The following is a 27658-nucleotide window of genomic DNA, read 5'->3' on the forward strand; positions in this document are numbered from 1 at the left end:
TGGTGTCATACCGTGCCCCAGCACCCTCCCGGCCGCCCCAGCAGCGGCCCCAGCAGCCTTATCGCTCACAAGCTGTGACTCTGTCCCTTCTTGGGCAGCTCGGTGACTTGGCCTCTTTGGCCCTAGGAATCCTCAGTTTCATTACCTAGAAAATGGCGCTAATAGTCCCCGCCTTGCCCTTTTTGGTGGGAGGGGATGTGAGCATAAAAGGACCTAAGAGGGAGGTGCTTTGGAAACATCTGTGTCAGCAGGTTTGTGGCTCTTGCTTCGTTTTCGGTGGGGGGGGGGGGCACCAAACTAGTCTTGCTGCCTTTTTAGAAAGGGAAGCAGAGCGTCTCCCCTCTCATCGCCTGGCCCAGCGCCATCCAAGCAACCTGCTGCGATGGTGGAAATGATCTATGTCCGTGCTGTCCCGTGTGGTAGCCGTCAGTGACATGTGGCTATTGGATTTTTAATTCAGTTTGTTTTAATTAATTTACATTTAAAGTATCGCATGTTTTATATATATCATAGTGCAGCCATGGACCGTTGGTATGGGTTTGTTTCCCTCTTTAATATATGGTTTTGTCCCGAAGCCACACACATTTCACATTCCCCTTCCTTCCTTCCTTCCTTCCTTCCTCTTTCTTTCTTTCTTTCTTTCTTTCTTTCTTTCTTTCTTTCTTTCTTTCTTTCTTTCTTTCTTTCTTTTCTCCCTTCCCTTTCTTTCTCTCCTCTCCTCTCTTTCCTTCCTTCCTTCCTGCCTTCCTCCCTCTCTCTCTCTTTCTTTCCTTCTTTTCTCCCTTCCCTTTCTCTCCTCTCCTCTCCACTCTTTCCTTCCTTCCTTCCTTCCTTCCTTCCTCCCTCCCTCCCTCCCTCCTTCCCTCCCTCCCTCCCTCTCTCTCTTTCTTTCTCTCTTTCTTTCTTAACAAAATCAACTAAGCAGTAGTGATTTTTCTCAGCTGTGTCCCCATCCCTTTTGGGTCACAACCTGGACAAAAATCATTCTTAGCTTAAGCCAGCAGGGACCTTTAAACAGGACTTAGGCTCTGTCTGGAGAGATCGCAAAAGGTGGTTCTGGGAAGGAATCTGGAACATAGAAAGCTCACAGGAACCTCATAGGGATGTAATTTCATCTATTCGATGCTTGAGAAAGCAGGGCAGGATCCTTTGCAACTTGGCGACCTGATGCCTACGGTTCTTGATGTGGAACCTGTCCTCAGAGCCAGCGATCCCAGAGGAAACTGGAAGGCAACGGAAGATATGGGACAGGGAAGGGCAGGAAGCCAAGTGAGAGTCCGGGAGGCCTGAGCGCGATCCTGGGTGGGGGGGTGGGGGGGAGTCTGGAGGACCGCTTACGCTCTACCATTGCTCCCAGCCAGCCGCAGGGAGCCAGACTGTCCCGTCTAGCCCCTGTTGGTCACTGGTCAGGGACTGTCCGAGGTATGGGGGAGTAAACTTCCAGGCTCCCCGCCTCGTGCCTATCCACTCCAGCAGCCCGGAGGCAGCCTTCCAAAGAAGGGCTCCAGGGGCCCGGGAAAGTCAAATGTAGCTGCACATTCCCTTGCAGCCCAGCACAGGTGGGAAGCACCCCACCTTACAGTGCGCACCTCCATGGCCAAGACAGAGTGGGGTAGCTGCCGAAGATGCTGTCTGAGTGCCAAACAAACAAAAAGCCCCCGGGCTGCCCCACAAGGGATCGGTGGGAGAGAGGAGGGGCCGGCGGCTCTCTCGTGTGCCTGAAACCGCCGCCCCAGGAATGGCGGGAGCTGCCTGTCCTACAGCTAAGCTTCTTATCAGATTGGGAGCCAGAAAGAGTCTTGGAGGCTGACACCAAAGCGGCGGGCTCTACCTGCCTTAGAAACCAGCCTGTTCCACTGTTGGACAGTTGAAGAGTGTAGACAGTTCCCAGGGATATCAGTCCTAAATCTGCCCAGTGTCATTGCCTCTGCCATTGGGAGAAGGCGTTCTTGTAACCCCCGGGGTGATACTTGGCGCATGACTGCCGCTGATCCTCTCCACCAATGTTCCAGGGAATGGATGGGGGGCTTGTGCAATTTCAGTGCTTTATCTACGGTCACTTGGCATGTGTGGTCTGCCCAAGTCGGGATCCAAACTCGGGTCTGTCTGTCCTCTGTGCTTCTGCTGTCTCCTCACGGTGCCATTGCTAAAATCTCAGACTGGACAGAACCTGAGGCACATGCCTCGAGACCTCCCAGCAAGCCATTGGTATGACGTTTGGAGTGAAGCGCCCTTCTGAAAAATAATAGAGAAGGAGTGAAATGTTTACTTGCAAGATGCAAACGGAGTATCCTTGCAGGATACTCTCAGGTCACTCTCCTAAGCTTGTCTAGTAATCTCAGGTTAAGATCACCCCAAGTTAGGTAGAAATAAGACACTTTGTTTCTGTAAAAGGCCAGATGATGAATAATTTAGGCTCTGCAGAACCTCGCAGCCAGAAAGCAGCCATGACCACATATGCACACGTGGGCGTGTCTGTGTTCCAACAAAACTTTATTCCCAAAGCAGGTGGTGGGCCGGGTTTGGCCTGGGGCTCAGAGTTTGTGCTGCACCCCTCTTCAACATGATTACAGCTGTTTAGACGGAGAAGGCTCTACCTGACTAGGCACTCTTGAGGCCCCATCATGTATTAAGTGCCCTCTGGAAGGGAAGAAAGGAATTCGCCATCTGATATACTGTATCAATTTAGTTGATACTCGGTATCAACGAGCTGCGGGCGCTGCTGAGCATTTAATACACGCCCTCGGGAGCTTTTTCCCATCCCAAGGTCATGAGCCTCTCACAAAGAAAGGCAAGCTCATTATTCTCAACCTGCGCTGTCTCCGTGTTTTGCTTTGTGGTGCCCTGCTCTTTGTACCTAAGGCACAGGCACGACGAAGAGCCTCGGGGAGACAGGAATCGCTGTAAGCATTTACCTAGTGATTACTGAATCCGTGTCCATTCTCCGGTAGACTGTAAGCATCGTGAGGGCAGGGTCCCTGTTCTGTTTCGCTGACCCTCTTGTCCCCAGTACCTAGGTCAGTGCAGGCGCCACACAGAGTAGGCTCTTCGCAGATACGAGTGAGCGAGTGGATGGGTCCGCGAAGGGTGAGGAGTCAGGGCCAGGGCAATGAGGGTGGGCTCCGGGGGTCACCCAGGGCTGCCCCGATGTGGCACCATCTCGTCACTTCCGCGGTGTTCCGAAGCTGGCGCGTGTGGACCGTCTGGACAGCGGTGCGTCCGCAGCCCTGGGTGGGACAGGAGGCTCGGCAGATCTGGGGAGGGTCCCCCAGAGCAAGGCACAGAGAAAGGATGGATCGCAGCAACTAAAAACGAAGGGTGCTGTTGAGTAACAAGTCCTGGCCTGAAGGAGCCTCACGAAGAGGGCTGTTTGGCCAAGGAACAAGGGGAGGGGTGTTCTGCACTCGCCGCCAGAAGCGTAATTAATGGCACCAGGCAGCGGCCTGCTGTTCTCGGCTCCTGCCCCGGCCTCTGCCCAGATCTCTCCCTCGCGTCAGGAAAAGCCGTGGCCGCCCCCACCGTGGAGACCGAAACCGATTCATAATTTTCCTTTCCTAATTAGGCACGGGAACGATGGAGACAATTATTAATAATGTATTGGGTTTTTTTTTTTTTTTTAAATGCCCCCCTCAGGAGTCGGGCCTGAGAACAGCGTCCTTGATGATAAGCAGCCACACTGCCACCACGCTGGGCTCCGTGCCCGGGATGTTAGGCAGAAATAAATAAATCAGAGAAGTGAGTGTCCCGTGGAGCTCGGGCAACAGGCTGGGAGTCACAGATGGAAAGGCGCGGAGCCCCTCACCGGGGCTGCAGCGGTGGGGGGGGGTGGGAGGTGGAGCAGGGAGGCTTGGGTGCCAACTGCCCGCACCCCCTTTCCTTCCCCGGCTGGCCTAGGCCAACCCGCGTAGGACCTTTCCGTAGGGCTGCCCCCGCTTGCCCACCCGGTAGGGCTCAGCCTAACAGAAGCTTCCCTGATGCCCAGGGTGACACCCATGATCCCTTTCTGTGCACGGCATCAATCCCTCCACGTGACCCTGTGTGTTTGTCCCAAGCGTGTCTTTCCACGGTCTGGAGCCGGGCCTGGATCTGCTTGCTTGTTTTTGTCTGTGTAGCAATTGTGTGTCGGCCCTGGGACCAGATGTCTGGGTTCAGATCCCAGCTTGACCGCCTGCCCGAGTGAAGTTGGGCACCTTCACGAATCATTTCCCCTTCCGGCCCGGCACTGCACACACCCCCTGGGCACACGGCAACGCCCTGCCCGGCCCCCGCGTCATCACACACCGTGGGGGAACCCGTCCTGCCCCCCTCGCCCGGTCCCCGGCAGCTGAAGGTGGCTGGGCTGAAAAGACTGGCCCTGGACTGGACTCACCTCAGGTTCACAGCCTCAAGCCCACTGCCCCCCATGCACCTCCCTGCCCCAGTCCATTTGCTCGCCTGCCCTCTAGAACACCAGTTCACACCTTCCCTGCCCCACGGAGGCCCAACACCTCCCCCATTCTCACTCAGCCGCTGACCTCGCTTCCTGCTTCGCTCAGACAGCTGACGCTTGTTGGAAGGAAAGAAAGAAGCAGCCACCGACCCCACCCGGTCACCCACCCACACACTCTCCTCTCACCTTTCCTACACACCGGGGGACCGTGTACGGGGACCCACCCTCTCCTGGGTCACACCCAGCATACGCGCACACTCACGTGCACAGGTGCGTGCACACACACATTCCATCTCCCGTCTTAAAATCCTTCCGTGGCCACCACCTGTCCCCTCAGCTGTGGCTCCCTGTTCTGCTCCCCTTGGCATCAAGGTTCCACCAACAAGCTGTGCGTAATTGCTGTTCTCTCTTAAACGGCCCCACTCAGACTTCCTCCACCGGTCCCCCAACACCGCCTCTGCATGGGCACTGGTGGCCACCATGTTGCTCCGTCTAGCATTGGCTCTCAGTCCTGTCGCATTTGCCCATCTGTCAGCTGCAGTGGACACAGCTGACCGCCCCCTCCTCCTCCTCCACGTTCTTCCCTGACCTGGCTACAGGACTCCCCATCACCTTGGGCCCCCCCAACCCCGCCCATCCTTGCTGGCCTCTCTTCCCAGCCTCCTCTGTCCTTGGCCTCTGCATGGAGGTGCCCCGGGGTTCAAGTCCGACCCTCTTCTCTGCTCCGTCTGTCCTCCCACACTTGATGATCTCAGGGCGGGGTGCCGACAGCTCCCAGGTTTATGCCTCCAGCTGAGGCTTGGTTCTCAACTCAGAATCTGCTGCTTGCTCGCCGTCTCTCTCGGGGTGTGATGGGACTGTCAGTCCTCACTCCCGATCTGCACACCCAGCAGGCCTGCCCTGCCTTGGCCTTCCCCATCGTTGATGGCAGCTTCATCCTTCCACCTGCTCAGAGTCACCTTTAATTCTTCTCTCTTACACACGCACACCCACATTTCCGTGCACTCGACCTTCCGGAAGTATCCAGAATCCACCCTTTCTCCCCGCTTCCGCTGCTGACCCCGATCTGAGCCATCATCCTCTCTGTCCTGGGCTACTGGCAATGACCTCGCAGCTTCCCACACTGTGCCACCCTACCACATGCATGCAAGTGTCCACTCTAAACAGAGTGATTGAGCCGACATGCAAGTCAGACCTGACCGCCCCCCTCCACACCCGCAACTGGCACCTCGTTTCTCAGTGTAAAAGCCCAAACCCTTCTCGTCTCCTCCGTCCTTCCCCTGCCTGCTTCATCCCAGCCACACAGGCCTCCTTGCTGGTCTTCAGACATGCCAAGCCCCCGCTGACCTCAGGGCCTTTGCTTCGGCTCTTCCTCCAGGTAGCTGCGTGATGAACCCCCTTATCAAGTCCCAGTCTCTGCTCACGTGTTGCCCCTTGAAGCCACACGGCTGTCCTGGTTCACACTGCAACCCACCCACCCTGCACCCCAGCACCCTCAGCCCCCCAAAGCCACTCTGTTTAGGGGTAAAGAAGCACATGGCAGTGTCCAAGAGAACAAGAGGCCTTTCTCTTCCCGTGCTTCTCCCTTAACAGCAAGGAGACCGTTCAGGAAGCCCCTGCAGACTTTTCCTCTCGTGTCTTTGGCCAGATCTGATGATGTGCCCACCTCTGAAGCAGTTAGGGGCAGGAGGGCTGGAATGACTGAGCCCGGCTCACAGCATGGAAAACATACCTCTGGGCTGGACACGCCTCCCCGGAGCCTGAGCCCTGTGGAGGGTGGGGGACATAGAGGAACCTCCGGCCTCGGGGTGGGGATTGGGAAAACTGTACCGTACCCAAAGCCTGAACCAGATTCCGGCAAAGAAAGGGGGGGAGCCCCCCCCGACCCCCTTCAATCTGAGGTGCACATGCTTGCTGTTTTCATCGGGAACAACTCCAGAGGAGACTTTTGTCTCCAGAAATGGGGGTTTATTTCAGAGGTTTGCATAGGGTGCCAAGGTCCGATCTTTTATTTGTGGCTGTAAATTCCGGCCAACACACTCTGGCACCTTCAGGGCGGGAGATGAGCGGCCCCACACCCAAGCTGGCCTGCATGGGAGGGTGGACGCCCCTGGCACAGGCCTCCCCGTGGATGCCCTGTGCCCATGAATGGATATGGCAGCGGGCTGAGTCGGCCCCTTGTGTTCCGGAGACAATGGGCTCTGTGTGGGGGCGGGGGATGGGGGAGGAGGCCGCCCCATACCCCCTCCTTCCACGGCAGGGCTGGGGACACCGAGGCAGAGGCAGGGAAAGGGCTTTCAGCCACGAAGGAACTTCTGAGAACCCGTGTCCTTCGTGGGCCCCGGGGGCAGGACCTAAGGCAGGGCTGAGGTGTGGGGACAGGTCTGCCCCTCCGTTCCTCCCCTCCTCTGAGCTCAGCACCCTCCTTTGACCACATGAAATGGATTCTGCTGCCACATGAATGTTTCAGCAAAGCTCCTGGACCCCTCACCGTCCTCACGAGCCCCATAAACTAGCGGTGCTTTACGTGAGTAGGCTGAGGCAGGGGCAGAGAGTGAGCAGCTCGGAAACACTCTCCAGAGCTTCCCGGTATGTGTATGTTCCCAGACGGCTGCACAGCGTCCTCAAGTTCCTTCCTGTGGGCGAGAGGGCGTGGTACAGAAGGGACAGAAAGGGACCCCCCTCCAGCTGTGCCAGGAGGCTGTCTGTTGGAGCGGGGCTGTGTGAGCGAGGCCCGGGCCAGCGTCTGACCAGTTCCCCGCGGTAGTGGCTGCACGTGTCCTCTGGTTGGGAAGCAAGTTCATGGACATCAGCCCCTCGGAGGAAGCGGGTCACAGCTCAGGGGACCCTTGACAAGCCTGTGCTCAGCGGTTGTGACCCACTGATGGGCTGATAGCATGGCTGCCAGCACCAGGCAGCGGAAGGCCACCGTGGGCCCCATCTCCTCCCCGACCACAACCCAGGCCAGGTCAGGAGGCTGACATTTCAGCGCCGAGGGGTCGGTCAGGAAACTGCAGAGGCAGCCTGGGCAGAGGCCCAGTGCGTGCCCATGGTATCAACAGCTGTAGCGGGCACTCAGGCTGTACTCAAGAGACAAGGAGCCATGAGGGCGAGTGGCTGGACGCCCCAGGGGGCCACATTCGGGGTCAAGAGATCGAGCCGCGGATAAATCCATAGACTCCATCTCACCATAGGTAAAGTGTCAAAACGGAGGACGTGACTATATCTCCCTTCTTCTGGGAACCGTTGGAAAATATCTTGCAAAACTGAATTGTTGCCACGCTGCTTGCTGTCCCCTTGATTCATTCACGCCCCGCTCGGTACCCTCCGGTCCCTCAGGCATCTTCTGCGTACAGCCGGCAAGGAGACAGAAGCGGCAGGTTCCCCTTGGCACGTATGCGTTGAGTTGGCCGTGAGTGCCGGCCAAGGCACATCTGCTGGCTGTGTGGCCTCGGTCTCCCCACTCCCCGAGGGGGGTATCAGTGGGCTCTGCCCTGTCGTCACTGATCGTGTACCTTGGAATCGGTGCTCAGCTGTACCCTCGGGAACCCCGCCTCCGCCGTCTCATCTGATGGTCACAAGAACCCGCAAGCAATGCAGGGAAGGCACTGGTCCCCAGAGCGCCTGGGGGGCCCCCTGGCCTCACACGGCTCCTCTGTGGCGCGGGGCCGCCAGCCCGCGGGAATCTCGTTGGTCTGCGCCTGCTCCCTGATACCATTCGGACGGGCACGTTCTCAGCTCCCCCGTCCCCAGCCGCTTCTTCTCCAGACACTTGCACAAGGTGTGGGGGCATCTCGGCCTCTTTTTCATCTCTTTCCTAGCGCTTGCCACACGTGTAATTATACACTCCCTGGTGGATTTCCTTACGTGCTATTAGCCTCCTCCCCTCCTCCGGAAGCTCCCTGCTGAGCCATCTCCCCTGTCCTGCTCACTCCCCGAACTCTCAGCTCCGTCTCCCCCACTTACCCAGTGGTCTGGGCCCTGCTGGCTTCTCCCTTCCGGTCCGCTCTTTGCAGACTCTCGGGCAGCCAGCGGGGGCAGCCACAACTCCCTTCTTTGTGTCTTGTTCTTCAGAGATCGCTGCCTTCTGTTGCCTTGATGTCCACTATTTTGAAAGCCATCGCTGTATGTATTGGTATATTTTTGAGATGTTTGTGGTGTCTGTGTAGGGGTGGGGGGCAAATCTGGCCCCGTTACTGTGTCTTGCTAGAAAGCAGAGGTCCCGAATGTAAGTTCTTAATGATGCATCTCTTGACTGAAACGACAGCGGCTCCTTTGATAAAGCAAAACGGAGCCTGGGTGGTTCTCCACTGTGCTCTCTAGTTGCCACTTTTATAATCTTTACAGGCGTCAGGAGTGGTTAATGTATGCATATAATTAATGTATACATTAATGTATACATAAGAGCTGTATACAGCAGACAGAGCCTTACTGAGTCCCAGGAGAGAGGGTATTTCGACCCCGGAGAGGTCATGACAGCTGCCGCCTTTCTGTCAGTGTTTGCAGAGTCTTGGCCACGAGCAAGGGGGCGTGTCGGAGGGGGCGGAGCTCCACAGCCTCAGGTCCTGCCTCAGCCTCCCGGGTCTGATCACCTGCTTCTCAGGGACATGGCCCTCCCCCTTAATCCTTAGCACCAAATGGCCTCCTCTCCTCAGCCACCGATCACCCTCACCTTGTGCACGTTAGCAAATCTACGTGTCTGGTCCCCTCTTGGAGCCTGCAGGCAGCCTGAGCGAGGCGACCAGGTCTCAACCAGCTCTGCAGTGACCCATGGGCGGCTCATACCAGACCTGGTAAGGGCACAGTTTCTACTGAACCCATCTTTGTGCTGCCAGCTCCTAGCATGGTGCCAGGCACAGAGGGTTGACAGCAGATGGTTGGTGGATGAACGAACGAACGAACGAACGAACGAGCACCTTCATGATGCCATCTTCTCAAATATGCACCATCAGTCTGCTGGCGTGGTAAGCTGATCACATCTGCAAAGGAGTGCTGGCCACACCAATGGGAAGGACGTTTAGGCAGGAGCAGACCTGGACTACAGCCCAGAGCCTGGTGTCCTGACCCTGGCCCCTGGGAAAGCTGCTTCTTGATCCCGAGGGTCAGTATTTCTCCCTTTGCGGAAATGATCCAGCTCTGAGAGTCCCTGATCCTTTCTAATGCAAAAAGAATGACTGGGGCAGGGATAAATAAGGGTGCATTCTTTGAACACAAGAGCTGTTTTCTTGGCAAAATCCAAGATGTATGCTTTGGACTGGATTCACAAAATACCTCCCTCTTTTTCATATCTGTTAGCTTTTTGCCTTGAGTAGTTTCCCCACGTGCCCTGCTGAAGGATATAGAGGGCCCTCCCCATAAGGACCCCCTCGAGTCTCCCTGTTTTCTGTATCAACTGTGTTTGAAAAACATAAGCAAGAAGGAAATCCCCACCTCATTACCAACGAATGTGAGGAGCATCAAAAGAGGTGCTCTGAAATTAACTCTCAAATTGCAAATGAGGTTTGGAATCAACTCTTCTGTTTCCAGTGGATGGATTTTTCTCAGCAAAGGCCCTGGTGGCATTTTTGGAGGGACAACTCTACCTTGTAGGAATTTCCAGGTCATTGTTGTTAACCTCTATAGCTCTTTGGCTCAGTTATTGTGGCAATCATCGTCACCTCCCTCCCCATATTTCCAAGTGCCCTCTGGAGGGGGGCTGCCCCCAGCTGAGAACACATTCTGGGGATGTGTGCCCCAGCCACCTGTGGGCCATTGGTGGGCAGGTGTGAGCGTCCCCTTGGGCTGTAGGCATGGCCCTTGGGACTTGCCCGGAGGTGTTACAGCCTGAAGTGGAATTGGCAGAAACCAAAATTGCTTCTCTTTGCAGTGATAACAAGGAGGCAAGCCCTTTGGGGTTGGGACTCAATGTATCTGGCCGCATTTCTGAGTGTCCTGCAGTGACCATGTAGGGAAGACCCGGCCTTGATCTGTGCTGAGTCACCCTGGGGAAGACTCAGGGACACCCCAAAATGAGGAGCTGAGTGGGGGGAAGGATTTTGTGTTTGGTACCTCACCAAAAAAGAAAAGCACTGAAGGGATTCATCATGGGAAAATGAGAATTCCATTGGATTTCCTTTCCCTTATCTTAGAGTTTATTCCTATGTTGAGTTCCATATTGTATATCTTTTCAGTGTTGGGGTTTCTAAAGGCCAGATCTCACCCTGGCTGAGGGCAGCCATGTGACTCAGTGACATTCTGGTCCCGGGCATTTCTCAGGAAGCATTTCTGAACCTGCTTGGTTGTGTGATGATCTGAGCCCCACCTCTGGGGACCTTGCAATTTGTTAAAGGCTTTAGCACCTGCTCCCTGTGAAGCACATAACGGCTTTCTGCATCTCCCCACCCAGCGGCAGCAATGCCACAATCTGATAACAATTCAGGAACCTGTAACCCCTCCTCGCTTGTTCCTCTCTCCTGGTTCAAGAGTAAAAGCACTTTGGAAAACAAGAGTGGCAGCTCCTTATAAAGTTACTCGCACGCACCATAGGACCCAGCGAGCCCACTCCCAGATATTTATCCAAGGAAAACCCGAAAACATGTCTATATCATATATGCAAGTGATTATAGCAACTTTATTTTCCAGCCCAAACCTGGAAAGAGCCTAGGAGTCCACAGCGGGTGAACAGATAAACAGATTGTGGTTTATTCCTGTAGCAGACTATCCCTCAGCCATCAAAGAGAAGGGACTACTGAAATTTGCAACAACGTGGATGAATCTCAAAAAAATTTGCTAAATAAAGGGAGCAAACACACACACACACACACACACACACACACACACACACACACTGCAGGATCCATTTTGTGACTTTCAAGAACAAGCAAATCTAATCTATGATTTTAGAAAGCAGAATAGTGGTCGGGGCACCTGGGTGGCTTAGCCGGTTAAGTGTCCGACTTCGGCTCAGGTCATGATCTCACAGTTTGTGGGTTTGAGCACCGCATTGGGCTCTGTGCTGACAGCTCAGAGCCTGGAGCCTGTTTCCAATTCTGTCTCTCTCTCTCTCTCTCTCTCTCTCTCTCTCTGCCTCTCTCTCTCTCTCTCTTTCAAAAAGAAAGATTAAAAAAAAATTTAGAAAGCAGAATAGTGGTTGCCTGCAGGGCAGGGATTGACTAGAAGGAGGCACAGGGAAACTTTCTGCAGTGATGGGAAAATTCTGCGTCACAATAGAGGTGTGGCTTACGCTGGCTAACTCATTTGTCAAAGCCAATCAGACCACACGCATCAGATGGGTAAGAGTCACCGTATGTAAATTACACCTTGATGATTATGACAACATCAGTAATAATGGTGATGATGGTGACAAAGCCATCCATGGTATCCTTTGGGAAGTCATTCACATTATTCCCCATGTAGTGTTGCACCCCTGAAGGTATCTGTTATTAAGTAGACACAGATCTAGGGCAGTGTCTTGATTCTCTTTACATTTAGTCACAGGTCTTGAAGACCTGCCCAAAGCTAGTAGTGTCCGTATATCTGTCCATCCATATGTCCCTCCCTCCCACCCTCACCAGCCCCCCTCTTTCCCTCCCTCTCTCCCTCTCCCTTCTCTTTTGCAATTTGGGGCACTTCTTTCCAGTCGTCTCTGAACCTGCCAGAGCCTCCAGGATGAGGCTGTGTGATGTCTCTGCTTTCCTCAGAAGAGCGAACCAGCTTTGCCGTGAGCCTCGTCTACACCAGTGCTGCGGTCCGCCGCACACAGCTGGTGCCAAGAGGGAGGACAGGATCACCCCCAAGGACCCCATGGATTGAGTAACGACAGAGGGGCCCCATGGCAGCCAGAGTCAGATGCTTTGTCAGTGACAGACTTTTCCAAATTTTGGCCGCCCGTGCAGATTGAGACAGCTGTAGGCGCTCACCTCATGGGCCAAATCCAAGAGGGGAGACAGCCTGCCTCTTAGAAGAAATCAGCTTACCAAACTGACATCGACGGGCCTCCTCCCACCATGTGCCCTGTGAGCCCTGCTCCCCACCCCCACCCTCAGAGCAAGCGGATTTAATGCCTCAACTGAGAGAATGAGATGCTCTGTTATTTTTCATGGGAAATTAAACCTGACCCTGCCGTCAGTTAGCTCATGCCAGGGGAGGATGGATGGCCCGGGGCTCAGCGCTTAACCCCTGCTCGGAGCACCCGCCTGGCGGGGGGCCAGCCATGATGTCACCTGCCGCCGGGGTGGGGGCAGGGACGGCAGGACAGGTCATTCCGGTGAATGAAGGATGGTGAGGCCACCATGGTGTCACCACCCCCGTCCACCTGTGACACGGCCGGCACCCGCTCATCCAGAGGACACTCAGCCTGTGCCTGTGTTTTTCAGCCCCCAACTCTACCTCGTGCCCCGCTGAGGAAAGCTGGTGGTCAGGGCTGGTGATCGTCATCGCGGTATGCTGTGCCTCCCTGGTGTTTCTCACTGTGCTTGTCATCATTTGCTACAAAGCCATCAAAAGGTGAGTGTTTACCCAGCTCTGAGCCCCAAGGGGGCGCCACCTGGGCCGGGGGCTGCTCAGCCCAGCCCCATCATGCTTTTTTTTTTAACTATAAGAATTGTCAAGCATTTAATAAGCAGAATATATGATGAATGCCCATCTTCCTTCAGCAAACATTGAATGAGCGCCCCTTGTCACGCCCAGTGTAGCATGTGTATGTGTGTGTGTGTGTGTGTGTGTGTGTGTGTGTAGTGACCCTATCTGGAAGTCACAGGCCCTGCCGTTGGGAGCTCACTCAGGGTGCCTAGGAGTAGAGTTTGGAAATGATCCTTGCAGGGTGGCTGAGGGAGGCGCCATGCTGCTTTGGAGCAGGAACTGGGTTTCGGAGTCAGATCGAAATTCAGATACCAGTCCAAACGGTGTGACCAGGAAGAAATCACTTTAACGTCTTTGGCCCTCAGTTTCCCTATTTGTAAAATGGGGGAACAGCGTGCCAACCTAATACTGTTCTGAGGAATGGTGACGTGCTTCTCTAAACAGTACGCGCGACACGTTTACTCTGCAGTGCGCGGCATATAGTAAGTGCTCACCGAGTGCTGCCCCATCGTCCCTTGTCCCGGTAATTCCAGACAGAGGAAGAAGGATGACAGAGGAGCCATGCTTCTCTGGGGGGAAGAGAGAGGTTGAGATGCCTCAGAGAAGGTTTTCAGCGAATGTGACACCGAAGCTGGGTTTTGGAGGATGAAGAGGAGTGTTCCCGGGGAGTCGTAAATGATCCAAACAGCAAACTCTCTTTCAGTAACACTCGCTGTCATTTCTGTGACTACCAACTCACTTTGCCCTTCCAAAGCGATTACCAGTCACCATCCCCTTGTCAAATTGGGGTCCTGCCGCAGAGTGTGGCTATTGTTGGGTCTGAGGAGTATTGAGGGTCCTAAGTATGGTAGAATAGGCCATTCTGTGGACGGTACCCCCTGGAGATACAGCACAGCAGCTCCAGCTAGAGCCTCCAGGCTCCAAACAAAATGCAACCCCCAGCCCCCAAGGACCTTGCGGGAAGATAGAGTTTAAAAGACAAACACAAATGTTGCAAAATGCCCAGGTGTCCGAGGCATTGTACATAGATTTCTTTTTTTTTTTTTTTAAGTTTTAAAATTTATTTTGAGAGAGACAGAGACTGTGAGCGGGGGAGGGGCAGAGAGAGCGGGAGACAGAGAATTCCAATCAGGCTCCAAACTGTCAGCACAGAGCCTAATGTGGGGCTCGAACCCATGAAATTATGAGATCAAGACCGGAGCCAAAACCAAGAGTCGGACCCTTAACCCACTGAGCCACCCGGGTGCCCCATAGATTTTTAAAAAAGGTTTTGGAAATTCCCGAAGGCCCAAAGTTAGGGGATCTATATTAAGAACAATTGTAAAACCTGAAATATTTCACCATAGCCTTTTAATCCGTTGTTCTATGTGATTTGCTTTAATAATTGAAAAGCAGAAAGAGTAAAATATCAAGTTCAAAGTCTTAAAACGAATGCATGGTCGGGCACGGAGGGTGAAGGGCTGTTTTCAGGCAACAGCCTGCGCGCGTGCCAGTGGCCTGGTGGGAGAGGCAGGACAGGGGGCCGGGTCCAGGAAGTCCACGTGGACAGGCCAAGCCCCAGGGATCTGCCTCCCAGCCAGGAGCCCCTTCTGCTCCCTGCTCTCATGTTGTGAGGTCACGTTCAAAGCGATGACCAATCACAAAGAGTAGCTGTCATCCAGTGTCTCTTCCACAGCCGGGGGGCTCATGGCCTCACCAGCATTCCCTCAGTTCATCCTTGCCACACCTTTTTCCAATCTGCTGCGTTTTATAGGCGAGGAAACTGAGATTCAAAGGGGTAAAGGGAGCTGCCCCGGATGGCATAACCAGGGAGCAATGGACTCAGAATTGGAACCCAGAACCACAGGACTCCAAAGCCCAGCCCTGACCACGGCTGGTGGCGATGAGGCTGCTGGATGTTTGCGAGGACGAGCACGCCATCCACCAGTAGACTGCCTGGGGGTGGGCACTAGTCCCCTGGAGGACGTCCCTCCTCCGCTGCCCCAAACCTCTTCTCAAAAAACATGCTGTCTGCTCCAACGTCAGGAAGGCAAGAGGGCAGCATCAGGAGAACTAACTGACATTAAGAGCTGACTGTGGCAGTGTCGGCAGCTGTAGCTGCTAGGCTTTGTTTCAGTGGAGCTAGGGGTCTCCCAGGAAGGCGTGTGGGGGCGCCTCCTCACCTCCCCTCAGAGCAGCCTGAGGGGGCCTCGTGTCTGCCCTCTGTCCCCTCCCACAGGCTCTGAGTTCTTGGGAACAGCTAAGATCTGTTCTTAGCTGAATACTTGCACACTCAATACTGTGCCTGGAGAGACACAGAACTCAAGCCACACGGCTCAGGGTATCGCTTCCGGGTGTGTGGGCGGGGCTCCTTCCAGGGGTTGTAGGCGGGGATTCCTCCAAGGTGTGGGCCGGGCTCCCCTCCAGGATGTGGGCGGGGCTCCCCTCCAGGGGCGTAGGCTGGGCTTCCCTCCAGGAGTATCTGCTGGGCTCCTTTCCAGGGAATGTGGGCAGGGCTCCCTTCCAGGAGTGTGGGCGGGGCTTCTTTCCAGGGAATGTGGGCGGGGCTCCATTCCAGGTGTGTGGGTGGGGCTCCTTCGTGGGTGTGGTGAGTTCAGGGAGCCAATGGTGCTGGTGAAGCACTCCAGGACTAGTAGCAGTGGGGGTGGTCAGCACCCCTAGGACCAGGACAAGGGGAGGAAATTGTGCCACAGGGACTAGGGAACTGGAGAGCCCAAGACTCAAAAGAGGGGCCGCTTACCAGGATCTATGCTTGGAACAGCTGGAGATGAGCCCCAAAACAGGAAAGGAAGAGGAGAAACACCCCAGATTTTCTCCACACTCCCTGGTCTCCTGAGCGTGCCTCTCATTAGCCACACCCAAGGAACAGGAGAGGCCAGGATCGGCACTGGTAGGCATCAGCCCCCAGGGCACAGAGCAGGGAGAGAGGAGGGAATGGGTGAGTGGGGGCAGTAAAGACACCAGCACAGTCCCTGTCCCATGTGCATCCGCACCGTGATCTGCATCCATCCTCTTCTGGGCAAGCCCTGGGACTTGGGGTGAAGACCCAGCCCTCTGCCCCTCCAGACCTTGTAATCCATAAAGGGCATCTGGCACACAAGGATGGATAGTCAGTGACAGGAGGGGGCTCCGTTCACAGTCAAGTGGAGACAGAAATAGAGGCCAGCACTTCCAGAACTGGCCTGGAAGGACTCCGTGGGAGAGGCTTAACCCTTTGGGGGAGGGAGAAGAAGGCAGCCCATGTTACAGCCATGGAGGAGAGCAAATGGCCCCCACTGCTGACCGAGCTGACCTCTGCCGGGGGCTGTAAGAGATAGCATCGTGCAAGCCAGCTGTCTGTCTGCATTTTTCTCCAGAGTCAATGGAGGATTTCTTGCTCACGGCCAATTCCTTTTGGTTAATAATTCATTGGAAACATGCCTTTTCTCTCAGGAAACAAAAGCATTTCATGTCACTGTAAAACCACTAAAAGGAAAAACCAGTGATAAACCCGGCTCTTTTTTTAACTCTCACAGCCTGGAGTCCCTAGGGGAGGATTTCTGAGAGATCTTTGTGAATGGCCCAACACAGCCTTTGGGAGTCAGATTGCTGGGAGGTTGGTTCTAGAATCAGCTGGGGTAGGAAGGTGGTTCTGGAGATGCCAGCTTGGCTTGGCATCTGGGGTGCAGGCCGCAGGGTCCACAGGCCTCTGCAGGGATGGGAGGAGACAGGAGCAGGTGCAGAAGCAGCACCCTGAGGTGCCCCCACTGGGCGCGACCTTGGGGGGAAGTGGGAGGTCTAATCAGCACTTCCTACACATAGACTTAGTGAATCAGACTTCGTCCTGTGACTCAACAGATGCACCTGAGGTCCCAACTCTGTGCTGGGTGAAATGGTGCTCGAGAGTGGGGTCTCCCAGGTGAGGAGCCCGAGGAGGGGCATCTCACTCAGACCTGGGGCCCTGAGAGGTTTCTTGGAAGTGGGGGGGGGGGCGGGTGTTAACCAGACCAAGATGCTGAGAAGGGGAGTTGCTCACGGTGGGACCAGCACATGCAGTGCCCTCCAGGTCCCCTGCCAGTGACCCCAAACTCTGCGGGTCCCCAGCATGGGAGCCCACACAGCTTGCATTTCGGTGGCCTCACTGCCGTGAGCTGGCTGTGAGCAGCTTTATTCATAGCTGCAGGATGATTGAGCCCCAGACCCCTTGGGTGGTCTGTACACTTGTGCCCCCCCCCCCAGGCCTCCTCCCCACCACCCCTCCCTGGGCCTGGCGTGCACATGACCTCAGACAGCCTGGGGTTGTTAAAAGAACCTGGGACTGGGAGTCCAGACCTCTGAGCCCCATTCCCAGCCTCAGCACAGCTCAGTGAGGTTGCTGTCTTCCCTTGGGCCTGTCTCCCTTACCTGTAAAATGAGGGTCCTGTAAGTCTCTGTCCAGCTCCTGAGCCTTTGTTTCCATCCCTAGATGACAAAGAGGATTGCCCCGAGGGCATTCCACGTCTCAGAGGTATGAATGCTGATGGAAATGCTTGCCAAGGGCTAGGCCAGGCGGCAGAGCCGTGCGTGCTTGGCACAGGGGCTCCCGTCGTGGGGTGGGTGCTTCAGGCACAGTCCCTGCCCTCAATGCACACACCTCCTCCTGTGGGGAGGAGAGGGTATTGATCAGACCACCCTCGGAAGGACCACGTATTACAATCAGAGAAGAGTATCTGAAGGGAAGAGAGGAGTATCTGAGGGAAGAGAGGAGTATCTGAAGGGACTACTAAGGGGTGCCTGGGTGGCTCAGTTGGTTAAGCATGCGACTTCAGCTCAGGTCATGATGTCACGGCTCGTGAGCTTGAGCCCCTCGTCTGGCTCTGTGCTGACAGCCCAGAGCCTGGAGCCTGCTTCGGAGTCTGTGTCTCCCTCTCTCTCTCTCTGCTCTCCCCTGCTCACGCTCAGTCTCTCTCTCTCAAAAATAAAAATTAAAATAATAATGATGATAATAAATGAAGGGACTACAAAGTGAAATAATGCTGTAAGCAGAAATAACAGAAGCTGTCGGCCCAGGGTGGGGTAGGAACCTCAAACGAGCAGTGATCAGTGAGAGGCATCTAGACAAAGCTCCAGGGCACAGCGTGCCCACTGCCCAGGTAGGAGGGCCAGGCCTCAGACCCCGGCCAGGCCAGGGCGAGGGAGTTCACAGGCCTGTGGACTCTTGAGAGTGACGCCACCCTCCTAGAGTGGCATTTGCAGCTTCTCTGGCAGCCACACCCTTCCTGCAGGGAACACCGTGTGTGGCAGATAGATGACGCCCACCTTGTCCAAGCCCCTCGCCTGGAGCCACCCCCGTACCCCAGGCACACGCAGAGCGCCTTTCCTCCTGGGGCCAGCCGTGGCGCGGGTCCTTCACCTTCCGCCGCTGATTTGCCGTTAAGCCACTAGACAGCCGTTTCCTTCTAATTTACAAGGTATTGGCTGAAAGACCGATCAAGGGACTGCAGAACAGTTTGGCTCATCCTGCAGACCATTAATCGCAGACAACTAGGGCGCACACTGCTCGCTGGGAGTGAGCTCAGGCGCGCATGGGCCGGAGTGAGCCTGAGCACACACGTTATTGTGGGACTCTGGTGCTCCTCGGCTTGGTCCACAAATATTGACTGAGTACCTACTATGTGTTGAGGACTCGACTAGGCTCCGGGGATGTAGAGGTCTACACCATGAGTCCAAGCCCCCTCACCAGTGGAGGAAATGGATTGAATACACACACACACCTACAAGTTAATACCTGAGGTGCTTTTAATGAGTGCTGTGAAGGAGGGGAGAAGCCCGAGAGTAATGGAGAGAGAGAGAAGGGGGTGGGAGAGGGGTTGCTCCCCTAACTCCGAGTCAGGAGCACTGTGCCCGCTTCCCGATGGGGCTTTATGGTTAGGAAGTACCGTTAGGAGGGCGCCTGGGTGGCTCAGTTGGTTAAGCATCCGACTTCGGCTCAGGTTCGTGGGTTCGACACCCATGTCGGGCTCTGTGCTGACAGCTCGGAGCCTGGAGCCTGCTTCGATTCTGTGTCTCTCTCTGTCTCTGCCCCTCCTCCGCTCTGCACTGTCTCTGTCTCTATCTCTCAAAAATGAATAAACATTAAAAAAAAAAGTAAAGTTAGGGCTTTGTACATCCACTACCACCTTTTAATTTTTATTTTTATCAAGGTAATGCGTGCACAAAGCTTAAAATATCAAATGTGGGGAACACCTGGGTGGTTCAGTTGGTAAAGCAACCGACTTCGACTTAGGTCATGATCTCACAGTTTGTGAGTTCAAGCCCTGCGTCGGGCTCTGTGCTGACAGCTCGGAGCCTGGAGCCTGCTTTGATTTTGTGTCTCCCTCTCTCTCTGCCCCTCCCTTGCTCATGCTGTCTGTCTGTCTCTCTCTCTCAAAAGTGAATGAGCATTAAAAAAAAATTTTTTTAATGTCAAATGTGCCACAAGTCTGTTAAGAAAAACAGCAGTCCCTGACTGCCCCCCCTGTTTTCTCCCCCAAGTCACATTCTTGAGAGGCAACCATTTCTGGGTGTCAGCTCTTCTTGTATTTTCTCTCCATATTCTTCCTCCTCCTCCTCCTCCTCCTTCTCTTCTTCTTCTTCTTCTTCTTCTTCTCCTTCTAAGTGTTTATTGAGAGGAAGAGAGAGCAGGGGAGGGGCAGAGAGAGAAGGAGAGAGAGAGAATCCCAAGCAGGCTCCACCCTGTAGGGCAGAGCCCTATGTGGGGCTCAACCCCATGAACCATGAGGTCATGGCCTGAGCCAAAATCAAGAGTCAGATGCTTAACTGGCTGAGCCACCCAGGCGCCCCTGTCCCCATATTCTAAGTGATAGTGTATACTGCTGTGAGAATTCTTGTTCAATTTCACACACTATCTGTTGACTTTCCAGTCTGGAAGATGCGAGTCTCAGCCTCCTAACACAGCACCCACAGACGTACAAAACCCTGCCCCTCTCCCCGTCCCCTGCCTACAGGTGTCTCCCAGGGAGGCGATCAGTGACAAGTGTCTGCCTTAGCACGATACACGTATTGTCTGCCCCTGACTCATTTCTTGTACTCTGATGTGTTTGCTGCCTTGGAGTGAGAGCTCCTCCTCTCAGTGTGGGCTAATACATCAGGTGATCTGTCCCTCAGTTCCATGTTCGCCTGGAGGCTCTGTCCTCTCCAGGAGGATGGTTGCTCCCTGGGAACTTGGCTACACTCAGTTCTCTCCCTCTCCCATCCTCCGTTCTCTCTCCAGCCTGACACCACGGTGGAATTTTTTCAGGACCTTTCCTGAATCATAGACTCCACAGCAAATCAGCCAGTGAAATTAATTTTCTTTTTAACATTGACATTCCCTTTGGAGCTTGGGGGGGTTGCCGAGAAGGGTTGGTTCTTACGGAACGGGTGGCAAGTAGAGCAGGCCTGGTGGCCTGGGGCTGTGGCATGCCACCGAGGGGTGGGAATGAGTTTCCCGTGGTGTCTGAGCCAGAGTGAACCTCCAAGGTCAGGAGGAAACTGAGGCCTGGCTGGGGAAGAGAGCCGCTCAGGTCGCAGACGTTTCTAGCCCCTCCTCTCTGACGGCTGAGCCCCTCCAGCTCCTCACTCAGGCCCCAGTTCTAAAACCACCTCCTCTGACCAGCATCCTGGCCTGGCCTAGACCCTTCTTTCCTGCCCAAGCCCCGGAGTTGTAGCTCTCCTTGATTCATGTTTCTGCTTTCTGCTCTAGGTAGGTTAACGGTGGTGTCTTTTTTTAAATGTTTTGTTTCTTTTAATTTTGAGAGAGAAAGAGTGTGAGCAGGGGAGGGGCAGAGAGAGAAAAGGGAGTCACAGAATCCAAAGAGGCTCCAGGCTCTGAGCTGTCAGCACGGAGCCCGACGCGGGGCTCAAACTCACAGACCGAGAGATCATGACTTGAGCCGAAGTCAGACCCTTAACCGACTGAGCTACCCAGGCGCCCCATAATGTTGGTGTTTACACGTGCATGTGCCCCCGCGTGTGTGAGGGGCTGTGTGCACACACACGCCCACCCTTGCACACGCATCAGAGGTGGAAAGCGGTCACGTCTTCCTCATCCCTGTCCCCAGTGCACCTGGCACGTAGTAACTGTTCCATGACTTTCTACGGCTTGAATGGAGGCTTGTTTACAGACTTGCCAGATTCTACCTTTCAACTGAGCAAACTCTATTTAGAATTTCAGTAAACTCAGTTCTGTTTTGTTTTTTTCTCTCTCTCTGGGTAAGTGGAGGAGGATCTGCTTTAGAGTACATAACAGGCGCCCAATTTTAAGTGCCAGGCCCCTCCCCTTCACCAGTTTGGGTGACCCTCTGCCAGCTGTGCTCCCCTTCCTCTGACCCTCGTGTCTTGAGCCCCTCGCTGTACTCAAGCTGGAGTACATGTGTGGTGATTCAGCAGCCCCCTCCCCACGTCCGGAGTGGCCCAGCCTCCCCACCCCCCCGCCCCCCGGGCATAACACTCTTAGAGGAGCCCCCTCCCCTTCCTCCCCAGCACACATACCACCAGCCCAGCCCTCTCCCCCTGGCTTCTGCCGACCTGCAGAATCAAGGGCAGGGCTGGGCAGGAGGAAGACAATATAGGTGGGGCCCAGGGACTGGGGACAGGAGTGGGACGTCTTTTTTTTTTTTTTTTTTAAATGTTTATTTCTTTTTGAGAGAGACAGAGACAGAATGCGAGTGGGTTAGGGGCAGAGAGAGAGGGAGACACAGAAGCAGAAGCAGGCTCCAGGCTCCGAGCTATCAGCACAGAGCCTGACACGGGGCTGAACTCACCAGCTGTGAGATCATGACCTGAGCCGAAGTCGGACGCTCAACTGACTGAGCCACCCGGGCGCCCCAGGAGTGGGACGTCTTCATCCAGCCTCATCTCGCATGAACTTCTGGGAGTGAGATATTCACCTTGAGTGCACTTTGGATTCCTGGGGTCTCGAGACTGGGGCTACCTCGTGCGCCAAAACCTCTTGGGCCATGTAGGGCCCAGTGCCAATGATTGGGCACTTGAGACCCAGCCATTCCCATCTGTCACTTCTCCCTGCTGCCCCCGTATGTTCTTGTAGCAACACCACCTCCAGGGGCCAAATCCAGCCTCTCCGGCTGGGAATCGAGCAGCACGTCTGGCTATACCATGAGTCAAGTCAAAGCCAGTGCGCTCCGAGGAGGGACCGCCTTTGGCCGAGTGCTGAGCATGGGATACGTGACCTTTGCTGCTCCGAGACCATCTGACCTCCTTCGGGACCTCGGCTGGATTCAGGGAGCTGGTGCTTGTGCTTTGTTGCAGGCCCGAGACTCAATCCTCTCACTCCGGGGCCACTGCCATCCTCCAGGTGGTCCAGGGCTCGCTGTTCCCCACCGGTGGGGTCAACACACAGGCTTCTTCTGAGTCCCCTATGCCGCAGTATCTCATTATTATCACCTCCACAACCCTTCCTCCAAAAGAAGATTGGGCCCAGAAAGGGTGGAGGCAATATGTGTCCCCACCTGCCTTGGGCTGAGACATTTATTGGGCTCATTTCTTTCTTTTTTTTTTTTTCAACGTTTTTTTTTATTTATTTTTGGGACAGAGAGAGACAGAGCATGAACGGGGGAGGGGCAGAGAGAGAGGGAGACACAGAATCGGAAACAGGCTCCAGGCTACGAGCCATCAGCCTGACGCGGGGCTCGAACTCACGGACCGCGAGATCGTGACCTGGCTGAAGTCAGACGCTTAACCGACTGCGCCACCCAGGCACCCCTATTGGGCTCATTTCTTACCACCACCCCCCCCACGCCCCCAGAAGGGACCCACCTGCTGTGGTGGGTGATGAAATCCTGTCCTGGTGGGAGGAGGTGGGCAGCAGGGATGAGCTGCTTTTTGTAGCGGGGACCACGTGGCGCTACCGGCCAGTCATTGACAGAAAGGCAGGCAGATTGTGGGCGCTCTCGGTGCCAGTGGGTAGGCCCCTGCTTCTCGGGGGCCCTTTTGTCACCAGGAAGCTGTATCCCTCTCTGAACTCATCTCTCTAGACATGCTGGTTGGAGGTCGCGAGGCAGGGTGAGGGGATAGACCGGGATCCCTGGCGTAAGGAGTCCTCCAATGGTTCCCCACGGCATGCAGAATGAGATCCAGATGCCTCGCCCTGCTGGCTGGGTCCCAGGGGCGAGCCGAAGCCTGGGAGACTCACAGACGCCAGCCTTCGACTTGCTCAGCCAGAGGTGGCTGAACAAGGAAGCCCTAGGGAGATGGTCAAACAGTGGGGCCAGCTGGAGCGTGAGGGTGCCGATGGGCTGCGTCCCTGACTCCCCTTCACCCAGGTGGTGGGGAAAAGTGTGCTGGGCTGGAAAGGAAGCCGCTGCTTCTCCTGGTCGACGACTTCCTTGGTGGCTCGGAAGGGCTTTTTTTGGCTTCTTCACCCAGGTTTGGAGAAGTCTGCAGGCCACAAAGGCATCTCATTGTGGAAGGGGGTGTGTGTTTGTGAAGGGGTATGTATGGACGTGCGTGTGTGTGTGTGTGTGTATGCACGTGTATGGGTGTGGTGTGTGTGTATATGGGTGGGGTGGGCTGTGTTTGCATATGGGTGTGTTTGTGTGTGTGTGTTTCGGGGACGATGGATGCCTTCGGAAGAAGGGAGTCTGAGACCGCTACACTTGACTGAGAGCAGCCCCTTCCGCGGGGTGCGTGAGACCAGAAGCGAGCCAGGCAGCCCTTCCTTCTTAGGGTGGGGCCTGTCATAACATTGTCAGCAGGGCTCAAGAGGGGCACCTGGGTCCTGGCCTTTCCTGTCCTGGCCCTTCCTGCCCGGCCCGGTGTGCGGGCGGAGGCGGCTCCTGCGGAGGCCATGGCTCGTGGCCCGAGCCCCCCGGAACTGTCAGCACAGCGCCCCGTGTAAAGAACGAGGAGTGCCTGCTGCTTGCCGGGATGGGGGCGGGGGGGGAAGGAGTCCCGGGGTGGAGAGCCCACCCTCCAACAAGCAGGAATCCCGGACATGGCCAGGGAAATCTCACCTCCCTTTCTCTTGGTTTTAGGAACCAGGCCTTGTAGGGAGTCGTTCGTGGCCATCTCTTCCCACACCAGGGTGCACATGCCTTACTTTGGTTTAGTGGGACCAGCCCTGGCTGGCTCACAGCGCTGCAGAGCCATGCTGGGTCCCCGTGAGCCTCTCTGGCCTTTCCTGAGCCCCACGGGCATCCATTAGGTAGGAAGTCTGTGCAGACTGGAGAGCGCTGGCCGTTGCTGGCCAACAGGACCGCTCCCCGCTGCCGCCTTTCCAACAGCAGTGCTGAGAGCTAACAAACACTTATGGAGCACTTGCTGTATGCCAGATGCTCATCTAAGTGCTCGACCTGCATTAACGTATCTAATCCTCCCAACAAGCCTATGAAATGGACACCGTTATTGTGCCCATTTTATAGACCAGGAAACTGAGGCACAGAGAGGTTAAGTGGCTTGCCCAAGGTCACATGGCTGGAAGTGGTGGGGCCTGGGTTCACTGAGGCATGACATAACAGCACTCGGGCAGCGTCACCCTGCAGCGCCCTTTAGTGGAAGGATGGTGGGGGGAGGGGGGAGGTAGAGCCATCTCCTGTTGTAGGTAAAACTCCAGATTCCACTGGGCTCCTGTGACTCCCAGACAGGCTTTGGGAGGGGGCTGGGGCAGCAGTCCAGGGAGTAGAGCGGTTGGGAGCTTAACTCTAGTAGGGGAGGGGAGCAGACTGAGCCCACTTCTCAGGAGAACCTTTGGGACACTAACCCCTCCCCTTGCCATGCCCAGGCTCCTGGAATGTTCCTGTAGGGGGCGCTGGGCCAGCCACCGGGTGCTACTTTGCTGGGTGGAGCCCCTATCCAGACGCCCTTTGTCCTGGGACAAAGCTGGTCTTTGGTGGGAAGCTGGCTGGGGCCATTGAGAAGGCCCTGGGGCTGTCTCCTGGCCTTGTCCTCAGTGTCCCTCTGGCCAGGCTTGCTTCCTGCCAGGCCCTCTGGGCCAACATTTCCCTCCAAGGCCCCAGGAACGCAAAGGGGTGTCCTAGCCAGCAGCCTGGCTTTAAGAAATTTCACCTCTTCTCCTGGCAGAAGAAGTCCTGCAGATTTCCTACCCTCACCCTGAAAAGGTGGGAACTCTGTGCCCTCCATGCTTTGCCCATTTCCATGGGAGTTCCAGACGCATCTCTCCATTATCCACTCCTGAAGGCCCTTCATTCAGCCTCATCTCCCCTGACCTGGACCCATTCCAGTTGATTTTTCAGACTAGCCCAAGATTGAATATTTATTAGGGAGAAAAGCCGTGAAGCAGTGTGGGTTTGGGCTCAGAGATTTTTGCCTGTTAATATTTTCTGGAATCCCGATCCTGATGTCCCTCTCCCCCGTCCTCATATATTGATGATGAATGTAGGAATCTCACTTAAGTCCATCGGTGGCCTCATGGCGAGAGCAACACAGGATCTCACTGTAAGAAAATATACCCTCCACCCGAGTTTCCGGGCCATGCACGCTCAGAGTCAGAAATGACGCCCCCCCAGCAGAGTCAGAGCCACTTGAAGCCCCTGGGAAGGAGTGGGCACAGGGGAGACATGAAAGAGACTAAGGGAGAAAAGGCCCAGGGACAGAGGTTGGCTCAGAAACCATACTTCCACAAGCCCATCACAAACAAGGACACTCGTCTGACCCCTACACACCTCGGGGTTCCAGAAAGTGTCTGGAGCATCTAAATTAAGCGGGGCTCTTGGGATATGCTGGGTTAAAGCAAAATGAGACGGGCTTCTTGGAGGACTCTCGAGAACTTTTGGAACTCTCCAGGAGGAGGGAGGTGGGAGGCCTTTCCAAGCTGATGGGACCATAGAGCCTGTTTGCGGAGATAATGCCCTGCTGGGAATGCTGACTTAAGGGAAAGATGTCTGGACCAGGATATGGCAGAAGCAGGTGGCGGTCCAGGCCGCAGCACCAACCAGCTGGGAACCCATGGGCAAGTCACAGCTATCCCTAAGCCTCAGTTTCCCCACGTAATGGATCTCTTAACCCCAGGCCTAGCTTCTTCAGGGGACCATCGTGAGAGGGGCCAGGAACATCTGTAGCTGAGAGTGCTTTGTCCAAAGCATAATGCGCCACGGGAGGAAGTGCTGGTTTGCATCTCACACTTCTAGAAGCCACCGTGGCTGAGCCTGACACACAGAGTCAGTGAACTTGGGTTTCTCTCTGTGGTTTGTGAGCTATTTTCTGCAGCAAGAAAAAAAGGGAAGGGAAGTTACTAGATTTGATCTCAGGGTGTTGTCTCTGAGCGGGCCTGATAATCCCACCCATGAAACTACCGATAACCACCTTGCAGACCCTGCCTCCCCTAAACTAATTCACCTCAGACTTTATTCCATAGGCAGCAGACTAGGCTCCAAGTACCAGTCCTCAGGCTGGGTTCCTAGAGGCTCCGGGGACGTTGGAGAAGGCAGAAGCAATCAATCACCAGGTTTTCAGAGATGGCCTTAGACATTCAACGGAGACAATACACAACAAAGGCCAGGTCAGGCTCAGCCCCAGCGTTCCTGGGGACAGAGGTGACTGAGCTACGGCCCCATGGGCCTCAGATTCACCCGAGAGACAGCAGTATTGTGATATGGGACTGGGCTCCACAGCATGTGTGGCCTAGATCCAGAGGCTGTCGCCAGGGGCCTGGAGGCCTCCTGAACCAGCCAGGAGAGGAGGTCAGATTGGAGCCAGGCCAGAAAGTAGTGCTGCGAATTCAGAACCTCTGCGAGTGAGCAAGAGCCTTCTCAAAGCCTCCCAGCCAGCCTTCCTGAGCCTTGTATGTATGGGAGAAATGGCTCTTGGGGTCAAATAGCCTCTGGAATGGTCTTCAAATGGCCTGACATTAAGTGCTTGAGAACCACTAGTATGCACTTAGTTTGGACACTCGCCATTACATCACCGCTGCCATTGACACAACCATAACCATCAGCATCACCACCGCCATTACCATAACCGCCGCCGTTGACACAACCATAACCACCACCACCATCACTTCCACCGCCAACTCTACCACCATTTCCACCCCCATTACTCTTCCCACCGCCCCAAGCCACCATGGCCACCACCAGGCGTCACCATCACCACCATCCTCTTTGTCACCTTTTCCATGTGCCTCTGACCACGCAGAGGCAAGGCTGCAAAATCCAACCTCTGGCGCCTCAACTCTGCACCCCCAGGTATTCATCTTCACAACTGCTTGCTCATAATCAGAGATCAACCAAAGCCTGACCGTACGTCTTACACAGGTTCTCCACTCTTGTTTGTCCCAAACAGTCCCAATTCATTATGAACAGCTGTTGTCCCCGCTTCATTATTAACAGCTCTCCTCTCTCACTCTCAATTGTGTCCTGGTGTGTACGACACACTGTGTGGTCCCCCTCATTAAGACCACCTCCAGCTCCTGATTGGCCCCCACAAGGACCAGCAGCCCAAGGATACTAACCCAGAACCGAGTCTGGTGGCCTGCCTGGAAGGACATGATGCACCTACCCCTGCCATTGGTCATTAACGGATGTCCCTGCCTCCCCTCCCAGGAAACCACTGAGAAAAGAGGAGAATGGCACCAGTGTTGCTGAGTATCCCATGACCTCCTCGCAGAGCAACAAAGGGGTGGACGTGAACAGCGCTGTGGTGTGAGTCTGCAGACCCCGGACTCGCTGGCCAGAGGGGCACATTGGTGGCATTAGTGGA

The 27658-nt window shown here is 55.1% G+C and overlaps 1 protein-coding gene across 1 annotated transcript in view; it reads left to right on the forward strand.

Moving 5' to 3' along the window:
- PRIMA1 (proline rich membrane anchor 1) overlaps positions 1-27658 on the forward strand; it is a 58558-nt gene extending 30900 nt beyond the window's left edge. The window contains exons 3-4 of the mRNA XM_047079986.1: positions 12784-12913; positions 27502-27658. Coding sequence (XP_046935942.1) covers positions 12784-12913; positions 27502-27604 — 233 coding nt within the window. The 3' untranslated portion in view covers positions 27605-27658. The remainder of the gene's footprint in view (positions 1-12783; positions 12914-27501) is intronic.

Source organism: Lynx rufus, unplaced genomic scaffold (assembly GCF_022079265.1).
Source record: "Lynx rufus isolate CCGP_SWC_20201006 ecotype Redwood Valley unplaced genomic scaffold, mLynRuf1.p SCAF_17, whole genome shotgun sequence".
In the NCBI taxonomy this organism is placed as follows: Eukaryota; Metazoa; Chordata; class Mammalia; order Carnivora; family Felidae; genus Lynx; species Lynx rufus.